Below are 13,854 nucleotides of genomic sequence, written 5' to 3'. Positions count from 1 at the left end.
GGGCAACACTTACATCTCTGAATTTGTACAAGATAAAGGAGGCAACCTAAGGTAGCTGGTTAATCCTGGACAGTTGTGGGCAGGGGACCTGCAGTGCACCTCTTCCATTTTTCCAGTAAAACTGTTCCTCCTTTTCTTTAGGATTCAAGGTAATGTTCAAGGAGACACTTTTCTGAAATAATCCTTATTCACCTTGTTTGCTGTCACTACTTGCTGAGGGCTGAGATAGCCTGTTCATATGGGAAGGCTTCCCTTCCTAGGAAGCCTGGTTCTTTAGTGATGACACTCGGGTACAGATGCCCAGACTGGGTTCTGTATTAAATGCCAAAGCTGCAGAGGGCACCTGGAGTGAGTTGGGAACAGAAATGCTTATTCATTCTTCACCTTGTGATCTCAGATCTTTGGCAATAATTGCACGTAAGCTGTAGTATGACTAAGTGCTGTGTCATGAAGTCCTGAAAGTCTTTGGATGCCCTTCAACTGTTATGAAACCAGATATAGAAGAACGGTTCTTCACTGTTACAGGGTGGTGACCTCTTGTCCAGACACTCAAACATTGCAGTTCTTACACAAATGCAAAAATACATTGCCTGTGCACAAAAAAAAAAAAGTATGTTTCAGGAGTTTCAGGATACAGGTGGGGATATCTTCACTTTGAAGGGTATTACATGGTAAAGAGTTGGAGAAAGGGGGATTTTCTTAGCTCCTAAACTCTAGGAACATAGTGAACATGCTGAAGACATGCAAGATGTTAGATATCACTGAATAAGCTCCATAAGTACCCCAAGATGATAATAGTATTAAGTGAAAGGGGAAGGCTTTCTTAAACCTAGTTTTGGGCACAGCTGGGTGTGTGGCTGCTTGCTGTACACATACTGCACTGTACAGTACTAAACTGCTGCTAAAGCCCCTTTCAACTTCTCCATTGAGGTCTTTTGGAAAAGCAAATGTATTTTCAGCAATGCCATATTTTTTTATAGCATCCCCTGCAGCTTTACTAGAAAATGCATAGAGATCTGTGAAAAGAAGCGGTTGTTGATTTAGGAGCTAGCTTACAAGGGATAAACTGGGTGCTGCAGGTACAGCACAGATTGCAATGACATGGAATCTGATTCTTGTGCCAGGTGTGCCCTGTTGTAAACTTGCATTTGAGATGCAGTGTTGCAGCACTGCAGCTTGCTGGGATTTGCATGAGGGATCTCAATACCTGGTGGAGTTCTCTTGCTTTCTATCTGAAGGTCTCTGTTGCTGGAGTCATGTTATAGCTTTATTTTAACAAATGATCCTGAGTGGTAGCTGGAAAAGCTTGAACATCACACTGGAAAAACTAGAAGGCAACTTACAAGATTTATAAAATTTCCTATACGTAATTAAAAGGCCACTTTAAATAAAAAGGACTTATCCTCCTTTATATACGTGGAAAAAAAACAAACAAACAAACAAAACAAAAAAAAAATTTAGACTTTATAATTTAGTGGAATCCATTCCATGCTCTTGTCAACCACCTTTTTTTTTTTCTTCTGCCCAGTGCGTGTTGGTGCCGCTCAGCGTGGCAGGGCAGGAGAAGCTGGAGCTGAGTGCCCCCTGTGAAGCAGGGAGGCCGTGGATAATGCCTGTCACCAGTGCTGCCAGGCTGCAATAGCTTCACTCTTCAGCTCAGTGGCAGTTTTAAATACTACAGATTTCCTTGGGGATTTACTTAAATGCCTTGAAAAATGATGGGGGAGAATTGTTTCAAGGCTTGTTATTTGTAATTTGGTAATCCTTCAGACACCGGAATTGCAGATACCCCCAGGTAATGTATAAGCTACTCATGTATCCTGACACTTGGTAAAATGGTTTGGGGCCCATTCAGGAGCATTGCTTCAGGTGTTGTTATTATTATTACAGGCATAAATATGGCTTAGATTAATGACTTCTGGCGAAGGCTGCATCTGCTCAGATTTTCAGAGTGGTTTCTAGAAGCTGCAAGTTGATCTTGCAGCACCATTTCCATGGGTTGTTTTCTTTGGAGGCAGGATATAATGTCTTATTTTCCTGGTGATCCATCGTGCTTTCAAGAACATTAAGCTGGCGAACTACCAAGTGAGTGGTGAAAGGAGAGGAGCAGGGAACCAGTGCAGTGTGTGCTTCTCTGGGCTGGCACCTCTTCGCTCGTGTAGGAGTGAAGAAATAGTGAGGAATTTAGCTTCTGCAGGTGAGAAAGGAACAAAGTGCCTTGGCCAGAAAATGTTATTTTAGGAGGGTTTGGGTTTGTTATCAAGCCTGCTGGAAAAAGCAGCCCAGTTTCAGAAGAGCTCGCTGCAGTTCAGTGTGGTGGAATCAGATCTGACTGCTTGTTCCATTTGGGCTGAATCCCTTTGGAGATCCTGTCCTCAGGGAATTTCCTTCCCTTTCCTTTCCGTAGGCCCAATGGGCTCTGGCTGAGCTTGGGTATTGTGCCATGCAGGCAGAAAGTCTATGGGAAAGGCTGTTCTCCCCAAAAACTTCCAGCAAAGGTGTCTGCAGATAATGTATGGGAAGCTTCCAGCAAGAGTAGGTAGCTCCTTTATTCTGGGATAGAGCAGGCAGTAGCCATGAGGCCTGAACCTGATTGCAATCTTATTCTTACTAGTATTTTTGTTAAACTTGCTAAAATAAACTGTTTAACCTTTTGTGTAACCACTATGTGGTGCGTGGAAAGTCTTTAACTGGCCTTCAGTGAAGCGTCTAAAAGTCTGGTTCTCCACCTTTCTTCTCTATGCAAGTGTAATGGCATTAAAAAATAATCCTTGTTTATTGTTGCATGTGTCCTGAAGGCTCAGTATGGTTTAAGACCTGTTCCCCTCTTGTAATTTAATTTAAATAACAGGGAAAGGTGAGAATGAGCATCCCAGTCGTGTTGGGAATGGGGCTTGCCCATGGTCACAAGTGCTCGGTGCACTGCAGCGTGCACCTTCAGATGTCAGGGATACCCTGGCTTCCTTGACTTGATTCAAGACTTCTGCCCTGCTTCTGTGTCACACAGCTGAGCCTGACCAGTTTGGCTGCATTTGAGTGTGGCAGGGCCGAGCTGGAGCCTGTGTGCAGCCTGAAGCCGGTGGGCTTATTTCAGTGACTGCTACTTGATTTGCCTCCTTGTGATGTGTGAGAGGAGAGAGGCAGCTGGTCACTGCTGCCCGGAGGGTGGAGGTAAAGCTAAAACCTGCAGCCTCTAGCCCAGGTTTTAACAGGTAATTAAAAAATTAGGAACCTAATTAACACAGATTGGTTTTGTGGTTAAAGCTCTTGTTAGACATGGAGGAATTAAGGATTTAATTCCAGCTTTTCCCACTGCAGGCTCAATGTGTCATTCATCTCGGCTCTGTTAAAGGTGGGGAGTGGTGCTCTGTCTCATTCAAGGGCTTCCCACTACTGGGGGCAGGCTTTTGGGGCAGCCTCTGGCCCAAGATAGTTCTGATTTTGGTCTGATTTTACCTATTCATGGTTTGCTTCTTTGCCTACTGGGTTTATTGCCATCCTCTGGTGCAGCAGGGACAGAGCTCCTGGTCTCCTCGGGCAGCCCTGTGCATCTCAAGCAAAAGAATGACCCAGTGTGTAATGTTGCATAGTAATGTTATTCATAAAATAGCAAAAAAAAAAAAAAAAAAAAAAGAGAGGAGCTTTCATATAGCAACAACTAATTCAGCTCTTGGATGCGGGCCAAGCCCGGTGCAAGCTTGTAAGAAATACCCTGCAGGGCCTGGCCGTGGTCAGGCTGGTCTCTGTCCTTCTGCGGCTTCCGTCGCAGCTCCTAACAGGAGATTGCTGGGTTTAAATTTGGCTGAAAAAAATGAAGGGGAAATAAACTGGTTAACTGGGCATGAATAAGAGCTGCTCCTGTGTGAATTGCATCTTTCTAGAAAGAGCTGGAGGCTTTCATGCTGCTTAAATCCTACTCAAATCCCACTCAGACCGGAGCTCTTAGTGCTGGAGCGCGCAGCAAAGGGTCCGAGCTGGCTCCTCAGCTCCGTAGGAGTAAGCAGAGGTGATGCTCGTGCACATCTCTAACAGAAGCTTTCACTCCTGCTGTTCACCTGTGCAGTCTGTTTCCTACTTTGAGTGGTGCCCACGCTGTTGTTTTACTTTAATTTCTTGCGTTGAGCTAATCCATCACAGTTAGAGGCGTAGAGGATCTTCAAAACGAAGATGAATTGCATGTTGTGTTTGGAGACGGAGAGCAGCAGAGGCTGGCAGGCAGATGCTTGAACCATCCTGCACAGGGTGCTGGGTGCTCTGGTGCTGGGTGAGGGCGGTCGGAGGGCTGTGAGCAGGGGCTGGAGAGCAGAGCCTGCAACCTGCTGGTGGCTGCTGGAGGAGCTCCAGCTCTGAACTCATTGCCTTGCTGCGACTGCTGCAGGAACTTTTAGCAAGCAGCAGCCTTCTGACTTCAAAGTGGTATAATTCAGTTAATGCATAGAGCTGGCAAAATCTGCTTTTTTTGTTTTTTTGTCTTCGTGCTGCACTTCCCCTCCATGCACTGCACAGCTGCAGCAAGCAGCACTCACCCCATCCAGCACTGCACACTAATGCAAGATGCCCACAACTGGCTCTAGTGCTCTGGAGCTGCTTTGCTGGGAGTGTTTGCCCAATTCTGGTCACCCCAGCAGATGGGATTTTAGGAGATGGGATTTTGGGTGGTGGATTTTTCTGCAGCAGTTTCTGTTCCTGCAGCCAGCTTGGCCCCGCTGCGGGACGGCTGCGTGCAGCGCTGCGAGCGAGGCTCCAAATCCCCTGCAGCCTGCGCCTGGGGAGCGCGGCTGATGTCAGGAGTCTGGAATTTGCATCCCCTCCCCCTGCCTCGCTGCCTTTTTCCCCTCTTCTCTGTAAATAAATTTTGGAGGCAGCTCGGTTCTGGCTGAGCTGAATCTCCCGGAGCAGAGGGAGGGAGCTGGAAACAGAGCTGGACTTACACTATAATCATTTTTGTTGCTTATAGGCAGCTGGGGCTGTGAGTACGTAGGAATTTCTGCATGAAATAAAGCATGGTTAAAGGCAGTGGGAAGATCCAAGCTGCAAAGACTGCTTAGACAAATGTCATCCATATTCTGTCTAACAAGAATGAGAAATGAGGAAACATCACAGCTGTATGCTTCTTGGCCCCGACTCTCTCAGCTGGTTTATTATCTGCTGTGTTGACTTGGATTTGCCATATGTTTGCAATCTCTCATTGAGGACCCAATTTCTCAGGATTGTGGAAACTTTTTAAAGCTGCCTAACAATGTACGTGAGTTTTCCATGCAAATATTAGGCAGATCTTCTTGGTAACCAAAACTTTTTTTTTTTTTGTAAAAGATCTGTTCCTATTTCTTTCCAGTGTTGGCCTTTTTGTGTTCAATGCTAACGTATATATCATAGTCCATCCCTGTGGATGAAGGCAGTGGTTTCTGGCACAGGCTTTTGGAAGACCCTCTTGCAAACCCTCTATTAGCAGCTGGTAATGAGCTTTGCACCCTTGGCCATCGGTGTGGCGAGATGTCCCGGGACACAGATGGAAGCTGGGGCAGCCAGCCCAGGGCTTGTCTGGGCTATTGCAAGCATCAGAGCACCTGATGAGGAACATCACTAAGATAAATAATGGATCGTGTGGCAAAAGAACACAGCTGTGATGTATTGTCCAGGCAAGGCTAAATGAAGCTGTTGTGCAGGCGCTGGCTTTGGGCACTGCCAGGGGTTTGCTGAGTTGGCTGGTTTGTCTTCCTGACAGCGCTTCGCTGCGAGTATCGGCTTGAAACTCAAAACAATTTATTTTTAAGCATTTAAAGTCGGATCTGGTTACTCCACTTCTGGTGATGCCATCTCTTCTGACATGAGCAAGACCAGATTAGGAAACTAATGAGATGGCTTGCACTATTTAATTGCTGCTGGAGAGACCGAACTGCCTGGAGGTGACAGCCCTGGCCCTGCTGGCACGGGAGCACGGGGTGTGAGCAGCTCCGTTAACTTTTAACTAGAGGTTTTTGCTGCTGCACACCTCAGTAAGGATGGGAGCCTGATGGGATGTGGTCACGGTGGGCTGCAGTGGCTGTGCTGTGCCCTGGCAAGTTCCTGGTAGAGGTGACAGACAGCATGAGGCCACAAACCAGGATAAACTTTTTCTTTTTTGCAAGCTGGGGAGTAACTGCTTTTTTTCCTGTAAAGCTTGTGTTTTGTTGGCAAGTGCAACTGCACTCATGTGCATTGCTGGTTGTGGGAATTCATAGGGGAATACCTGCCGAAGGGGGGAATTATTTGATAGCCCTCATCTGGGCTTGGGTGCAGTTGCAGGGCAGGCACTCGGCTGCTGGTGGTGGAGTTGTGCTGTGTTCCTGCCCCAAATCTGCTTGCTTTGCCCTGGGCAGGTTAGATGCTGTGCACAAAACCCTCCGAGGGTGTGAATCAGCCTGCAGGCAGCAGGATTCACCTGAGCACTGAAACATCACTCTGGTGTGTGGCTGTCTGACATAGCTTACTTGTAACCTGAAGCATGGCTGTGGGTTTACCTGTTACTCTAGCTGCTGTGCATCATCGTGCCCTTGTTTTGCATGGTACAAGCGTGTAAGCCTTAAGGATACTTGCTCTCACTTCTTTTTTGTGTATCAACCAATTTAAGAATGGAAACATTTGCATCAGCAAATTTCTGGCAACTTCCTGATTTAAAGCCTTTCCCTGAGATCATGAATTTCCTCTGTGATACTTTATCTTTGTGGATGTGCTTGTGTGATGGGGATTGGGCAAAGACATCCAGAAAATATATAACTACTCCAGCTAATAAGATAGTATATTCTCTCTTCTCCCCTAGTGCAGACAACTGATCAACTGTTCTCTGCGTTGAATTAGTGTCTTTGACCAACAATACAGCATCCTGGCTTTGAAGCTGATATTAACATTGTATTTGCAGATGCATTGAAAACTTCTGTCATCTGTTATTTAAGGGGTGGAATGATTTGTGATGTAGGCTAATGATTTGGATGTGAAGTGCCAGTCCTGTTGCCTGTTAATTCTTGATTTCTTTTTTTCTTTTTTTGCAGCTGAACCTGCAGACCTCTTGAAGGTCCTAGATTTTCATAATTTACCTGATGGTATAACAAAAACAACAGGGTTTTGCACAAGCAGAAGATCTTCAAAAGAAGCAGATGTTGCTTATAGAGTAACAAAAGATGCTCAGCTTAGTGCACCGACAAAGCAGCTGTATCCTGGTGAGTATGCAGCTTTTTTTTTTTTTTTGTTATATAGAAATACCTGATCCTTTTCTTAGTGTTTCTCCAGGCACATACAGGGCCTGGTTCCTTCATTTTTTGTGCATGTATGCTCCCTTGGCAGGGAGTGACTCTGCTATTTTGGGAGAATGTAAGCTTTCAACCATCAAATAACACCAGAGTAAGTTCTTTTGTTGATGCATTTGAATATGGGGGCAGGTTTCACCGAGGGAGATGTGGCCACTGCCTACATCTGTTCCTTCCTATATTAGAAACTTTCTACTGTCTCATTATCACACAGTGGCATCCAGCTGGGGAGAGAGACTTGGAAGACACGAAGGAATGCAGACCGTGTTTTGCTCTGTTTGTAGAGTGCCAAGCACAGTAGGGTCTTATTCTGCGGCTGTGGTGTCTCATAACACAAATAATCACCATATAAAAGTAATAGACTGCCCCCACAAGAACAGATGTCCCAAGAAAAGTTGTTCGAAGGAAATTGGAGGTTCATTAGAGCAAGCCACAGAGACGCAGGAGTTTGCAACGCCATTGGAGGCCATGTGGGCTAAGGACTGTTCTGCTTGTTGCTTGGGATGTGCTGGAGACTTAATTTTTCAAGCCAAGGGTGATTAATGTGAAATGTGGTTTTAAGACTGGACATATCAGCAGACATGGAGAATTACTCACTGCATGAGAGTCTTGAACACATGGCCACCATGGAAGCTCTCCTTCCAGGAGTGCTGCTGTATCTCCATGGTATAAAAATAAGGGTGCAGGTGCTGAGAGCAGGTGTTGGAGGGCTTCCTAGGTTCGGTGGGGAACGTGCCTTTGTAGGTTTAGCAACAAGGCACAAAGATGTTCCTCATTTGTGAAGCAGCAGATGACTGAAGCAGAGCAGACAGACACATGCACACGCTCCTTTGGTGTTTAAGAGAATTAATGGTACAAAATCCATTAGCTAAATCAGAGGTAATGTGGCATGCCACTACTAATGTTTTTTAATTAACGTGCTGCATCTATCAGAGCCAGGCTGTCGGTGGCCTAAATGAGGACTCTGAGGCTGGACTGCAAATGTGTTTGCAGCCCCTAGTTGTGTATCTCCCTCACTGCATGCATTATCGCTGAGGTTATTTTCAGACTTCATTATTGGCTTGTTTTGACAGTAAGCAGGTGAATTATATTCTGTGGTGAGCAGGAGTGCACCATTCACCCTTCCAGCATCTTTTGTTTAAGATCTGAGAGCCTGACACAAAGAGGAGGGTGGCACGGAGCTAGGTGTGGTGTGCTTGGGCTGCGGGCTGACAGCTCGTGGCAGGGTCAGCACTAGTGGAGGAGCTGCTCAGTTTTGTATCAAGCCCTGTTTTAGTGTCTGCTGCATCTATCACATGCCTGATGGCACCCCTTGGCCAGGTTGTGCCTTTGTCCCAGAGGAACGTCCCATGGATATGGATGGGGAGCAGTCATCCCAGGGATGGGCTGCAAGGGCCCTGCAGCAGCCCCTGTGTCAGTGATCTTGTCCCAAGGCAGGATCAGCTCAATGTAACCAGCACGCGTGTGCCTGCTGTCGTGCATTCTGTATCTGGAAGCATTCCCAGGCTTGGCCTGATGTATTCAAGCTCAGAATTGCTTGAGGAATCTCTTCCAGTTTGGAGTATACAACCAGAGCTGGCTTAAGAGCTTTTCAGTGGTTGTAGCCGTGAAATCTGGTCTAAGGGCCTTTGTGGTGTGGAAAGCAGCAACAATGGTGACCCCAGAATAAAAAAAAAAAAAAGCGAGGCTGGAGTCTCTTGGCTAATAACAGCCAAGACAGTATGCTGCCACCTCAGAAAGGTTGACCCAGGAGCATGCAGAACTGAATTGGGGTCCAAGAACCCTGCTGTAGGAGATGTTCTTGCTTTTGACCCACCTTAATACTTGTACATCCTCTTCGAGTTCTTGGCTTGCACCTATGGTCTTCCATGGGTGCAAAGATCTGGATGGTGTTTCTGTGGTGTCATCAAGCAACTTTTCAATCAATTCACCTGGATAACTGGAGTAGCTGGAGTAGCTCTGTCCCTCTTGAGTCTTCCAAAACATTCTGCCCTGCTGCTTGACAGGAGCTAGGAAGGGAAGAGCAGAGGGAAGAAGCACTGGTGCTTTCCATCAAATCCACAGAGGCTTTTTCAGCACATCTCTAACTAGATGTGACTGTAGCTCACCACCAAATGAGTGAGAAGGGAGGTAAAGACAAAGTAATTGTAGGGCAGTGTACTGGGGCATGTGGTTTTAGTATCCCACATTAACAGGTGGGATGGCTGTAGGATAACTTACCCTCTCTGCTATCAAGCACCCTAGGAAAATGTACACTGTACACAATATTTTGTGCTAATTAGAAGTTGGTGTTTTTCTAAGATGGTAATTTTATTGGCTTTGCGTTCTGCTTCTGCAGCCGCAGCCAACAAAGCAAGATATATCTATATATATAAAGCCTGTCTGTTTTTCAAACCCACAAGAGTGAGAAAATCTGAGATGCTCTTTGTCCTTGCTCTCTAAGTTCTGCTTCCCAGCAAAACTGTGCTCTTCCAGCAGAGGCAAGAAAGGCAAAATTTCAGTGGCAGCCAGCAAAATGTCATGTGCATTCCTTCAGCAAATTCTGTATTCTCTGCACTGCCTGTGGGTGTCTGCATATACATTCTGTATGTATTTAAGGGCTCAGGAATCTCTATTATAGCTTGGACAGTTATCTCTGAAGAAAAGGAGCCATTCCAAAATTGGAAGCTTTCTCAGATGAAGAAAAGGGCCAGAACTTGGTGACACTGAAGAGTTGTTTTCCTTTGAGAAGTGGCTATGGAAATGACACCGTCTTGCAGAGCAGATCTGTGTTGTGTTTGTATCGGGAGCTGGATCAGCTCACTGTTCTTGCTCACTTTTATTGCACAACAAAAACTTTCCTGCCCTTCCCTTTACGCACCCTCCTGCAAAGCAGCATAATGAATTTAAAAGGAATTGGCCATGGGGTAAAGAAGCACTGAGCCAAATTCAGCATTGGAGTGGTGCTGTTAAGTAAAGAGGTGGATGTACAGCATCTCAGAACAAGCTTGCTTAAAATGGATTGAAAACAAAGGCTTAATCCCAAACCTATTGTTGAGAGTGACTCCTTTGTCTTTAAGGGGATTTGGGCCAGTTTCCACGTGCTTCATATGTTCATTGTCATGTATATGTCCTTGTGTATGAGGATTTGTTTTCATACGTTGTTCAATAGCCTGGGTCACTTCTGTGACAGTGAAGGCATTGTTATTTTGCCAGGACAGCAGAGCAGTAACAGTAATGTCAGCTATAATTCATCCGTTATGGTTATTTGGGTTGAGAAACTCACGTCACCATGGAGACATCTTAATAATAATGAAAAAAATTAAAAGCAGCTTTTTAATGAGTTGGCAGCTTGTTCAAGTTGAAAGGTACTGTATTGTGGATTCATAATGAAATTTTGGACATGAACTATTCTACATAAAAGGCCCAAAACTGTAGCCTGTAATTAGAACCAGGAAGGCGTATGGTCTTGATTCAGTGCTACAGGAGGATTTGTATACAGCAGGAGGGAGATAAAGCTCAGCTCATCCTATGGGAGGCACGAAAATCAGATGCCTGCCTTTGCCAAATATCTGGCCCTTTGTCCTAGGGGGGAAATCAGGCTATAATCACAGTACTTAATTATTGACAGAGTCCTCCATTCAGAATATGCTGTATGCTTCTTTCCAAATGCTATTTAACGAGGGTGAGGGATGTTAACTGGGTGTAAATGCAGCGTCTCCATAGGCATCCACAGGTGCCCCGTTTGGGTGCTGGTTGCAGTGCTGTCTGTAGCAGTGCTTGTTAGCAGAGCCTGCTGCTCAGCGGGCTTTCTCCTGCCTCCTCCTCTGCCCTGCTCTGTCATCCTGTGCTGGAAAGCTTAATGCATTTAAAGCACCAGCTAATAAAGTTTGAGCAACTCCCAGGCAGAAGAGGGTGATTTGTGAACTTCCTAGCTTTGCTGTGGTTAGAGAAACTCATGCCCTGGGTCCTGTACTCATGGCAAAATCCCCTAGGCAGCTCTGGGATGCCACCTAAGAAAAGCCTATTGGGCAGAGGAAACTTATTTGAAGCTTTTGGGCATTGAGCTTGACATCTTTTTATAGTTTATATGGCTGCAGATCTGCAGTTTAAAAAATGTGTTGCTCCTTTCCCTGTGTGCTGCCAGCTGCCACATGTGTAGATGGTCACAGCACACACACCACGCTGCCTGTGGTTGGGCCACCCCACTTTGCTCTGCTGTGCCTTGCTGTAAGATTTCCCAAGCAGATACCCAGTGGTACAATGCACTCCTTGTTTTTGAAAGTCTGGACCTTGGAGGAGAAATACCCCGCAAGTCTCAAGCTGCTGAAATGCAGCATGTGAGCAGGTTATGCCCTGTAGGTACCCTCACTTCCAATAGGTCCTGTCTCCGGTAATAATTTGATCAAGGAAGATCCTTTAGCAATGCTCCTGGTATTATTAAAGACCTGTTTTGGATGTGCGTCCAGGCTTTTTGGTTTTTAATGCTTCTGCATGAATGGCAGAAAAAAAATAGTAAAACCCAAGGAGCTGTATCCTGAACAGAGCGTGACTTAGTGATCTTCATGCCAGTGCAAAACTCTGCAAACCTTGCAAAAATAGAGATGGGTCTGCTTTCCTGAGTGGAGAGAAAGCTAGGAAAGTTGTTAGCTGCTTAATATGCAGACAAAATAGCATCTTCTACTGTTTGCCAGACTTAGCAGATATTTTTTCCTGTACCAACCCTGTAAGCCAAAGCCACAGAATGCTCTGTTCTGGTCTAAAAGAGATGAAACCCGATGCAATTCCCATACTCCCTTACACACAATGTTGAAGGGATTTATTTGCCTGGCATGGAATGCTTCATTTCCTCTGTCCTTTGGACATATTAAGTTAATTTGGAGATTGTGTGATAAATGAAATAGAGAAAGGTTTTGCCTTCTCTCCTAAATGCTCCAGGATGCACAAAGGAAGGGTTTGGTGCGAATAGATTCAAACCAACAGCTCTTTTAGAACCTCTGCTTTCTCAGCGTCATGTTCCCATCCCAGATCAGTAGATTCCTCACTTGTGCTTTGCTTGAAAGTTCAAATGTGGTGTGACTTTTTTATCTGTGACATATTGCAATGAGGACTGGAAAAAGGCTTTCTGATCATTAATGGGAAGATCCCCAGCAATGCCCAGGTCTGTGTCTGGATGCTCAATATGCCTTTTGGGTAGGTAGCCCTTGAGAGGCACTGCCCTGCTTTGGCTTTGCTCGTGCAATCTACTTTGGGTTGCAGCATGTCCTAGCCTTGTATCAGTAGGCTTTGGAGGAAAAGATGGATCTTCAGCTGGCAACTAAATGCTTCCCAACATACATTTTTAGGGTGCACACATCTGGAGGGATAAACAGTAATCGGTGTTCTCCCCATAGGTCATTAGACAGCACTGTTTCTGTAGGGTTTTGTTTTCAAGGAAACCTGACTAACCTCTCTGCTTTTCCACTCCAGCTTCCCCATTCCCAGAGGACTTCTCCATTCTAACCACTGTAAAAGCGAAGAAAGGAGGTCAGTCCTTCTTGATCTCAATTTACAATGAGCAAGGGATCCAGCAAATTGGTGTGGAGATGGGTAGATCTCCTGTATTCCTGTATGAAGACCATACAGGAAAGCCAGGCCCAGAAGACTATCCTCTCTTTAGAGGCATTAACCTAGCAGATGGCAAGTAAGTGAAATTTTGTGCACAAAGGGGAAAAACAGTACATTGTTTATATCAATACCAGCATGCATTGAACATGATGTAAAATAGGGGTCATATATAATGTATGTAGACAGCTTTGACTGCTGCTAAAAGTCCTCTTCCTGAACTGTACCCTTTGGCAAATAAACACTGCATAAAAAAAGGGTGAATCACATACTAGTCTGTGCAGACTGTCTGGTGTTTATAGGGACAGGAGCACTGATTGGTACAAAGGGCACTAAGAATCACTTGGTCAAGAAAAAAAACACATTGAGTCCCTTGCAGGACCTGAGGAGGGTGGAAGAGGGAAGTTAGCAAGTTATTAGGGTGGTTCCTCTGCCTCTAGGTGAAGCAAGAAAAGGTGTTGTGCCTGATTTGGAGGGTGAAAATGAAACATCTGCCAGCACTGTCACTTCTATTTCAAATAAGTCTAGGGTCTGCCCAAGGCTGATTTTCATCAGTTTTCAGGCAATAGCTGTCTTGAAGGCTTCCAGGAACATTTTATGAAGGATTCATTGTTACTACAATTGTTGGCTTGTTCTCGGAAGTCCGAGGCTCTGTTTAACATCTGTGAATTGTTTTTGTAGGTGGCACAGAGTAGCTATCAGTGTGCAGAAGAAAAATGTCACTTTGATATTGGACTGTAAAAAGAAAATAACCAAGTTCTTGGACCGAAGTGACCATCCCATCATTGACGTCAATGGCATCATTGTATTTGGAACGAGGATATTAGATGAGGAAGTCTTTGAGGTAAGTCAAGACAACGAGCAGCTCTGGCAGCATTCCACAGAGCTGATGAGGAGGGCGCTGGCTGGGGGACTTACAGCTCATTTTTTTGGGACTTGTCTTGGATTTTTGCACAGAAGAACTCTGTAATTTGTAACTTAAACTTTA

General features: G+C 45.3%; 1 protein-coding gene across 4 annotated transcripts in view; it reads left to right on the top strand.

Annotated features, from left to right (window-relative positions):
* COL5A1 (collagen type V alpha 1 chain) overlaps window positions 1-13,854 on the top strand; it is a 168,518-nt gene that overhangs the window by 46,977 nt on the left and 107,687 nt on the right. For all 4 annotated transcript variants that reach the window (XM_038165150.2, XM_038165149.2, XM_072025329.1 and 1 more), the window contains exons 2-4: window positions 7,029-7,196; window positions 12,732-12,945; window positions 13,548-13,710. In XM_038165150.2, coding sequence (XP_038021078.1) covers window positions 7,029-7,196; window positions 12,732-12,945; window positions 13,548-13,710 — 545 coding nt within the window. The remainder of the gene's footprint in view (window positions 1-7,028; window positions 7,197-12,731; window positions 12,946-13,547; window positions 13,711-13,854) is intronic.

Source organism: Anas platyrhynchos, chromosome 18 (assembly GCF_047663525.1).
Source record: "Anas platyrhynchos isolate ZD024472 breed Pekin duck chromosome 18, IASCAAS_PekinDuck_T2T, whole genome shotgun sequence".
In the NCBI taxonomy this organism is placed as follows: Eukaryota; Metazoa; Chordata; class Aves; order Anseriformes; family Anatidae; genus Anas; species Anas platyrhynchos.
This window is presented reverse-complemented; position numbering and strand designations above follow the sequence as displayed.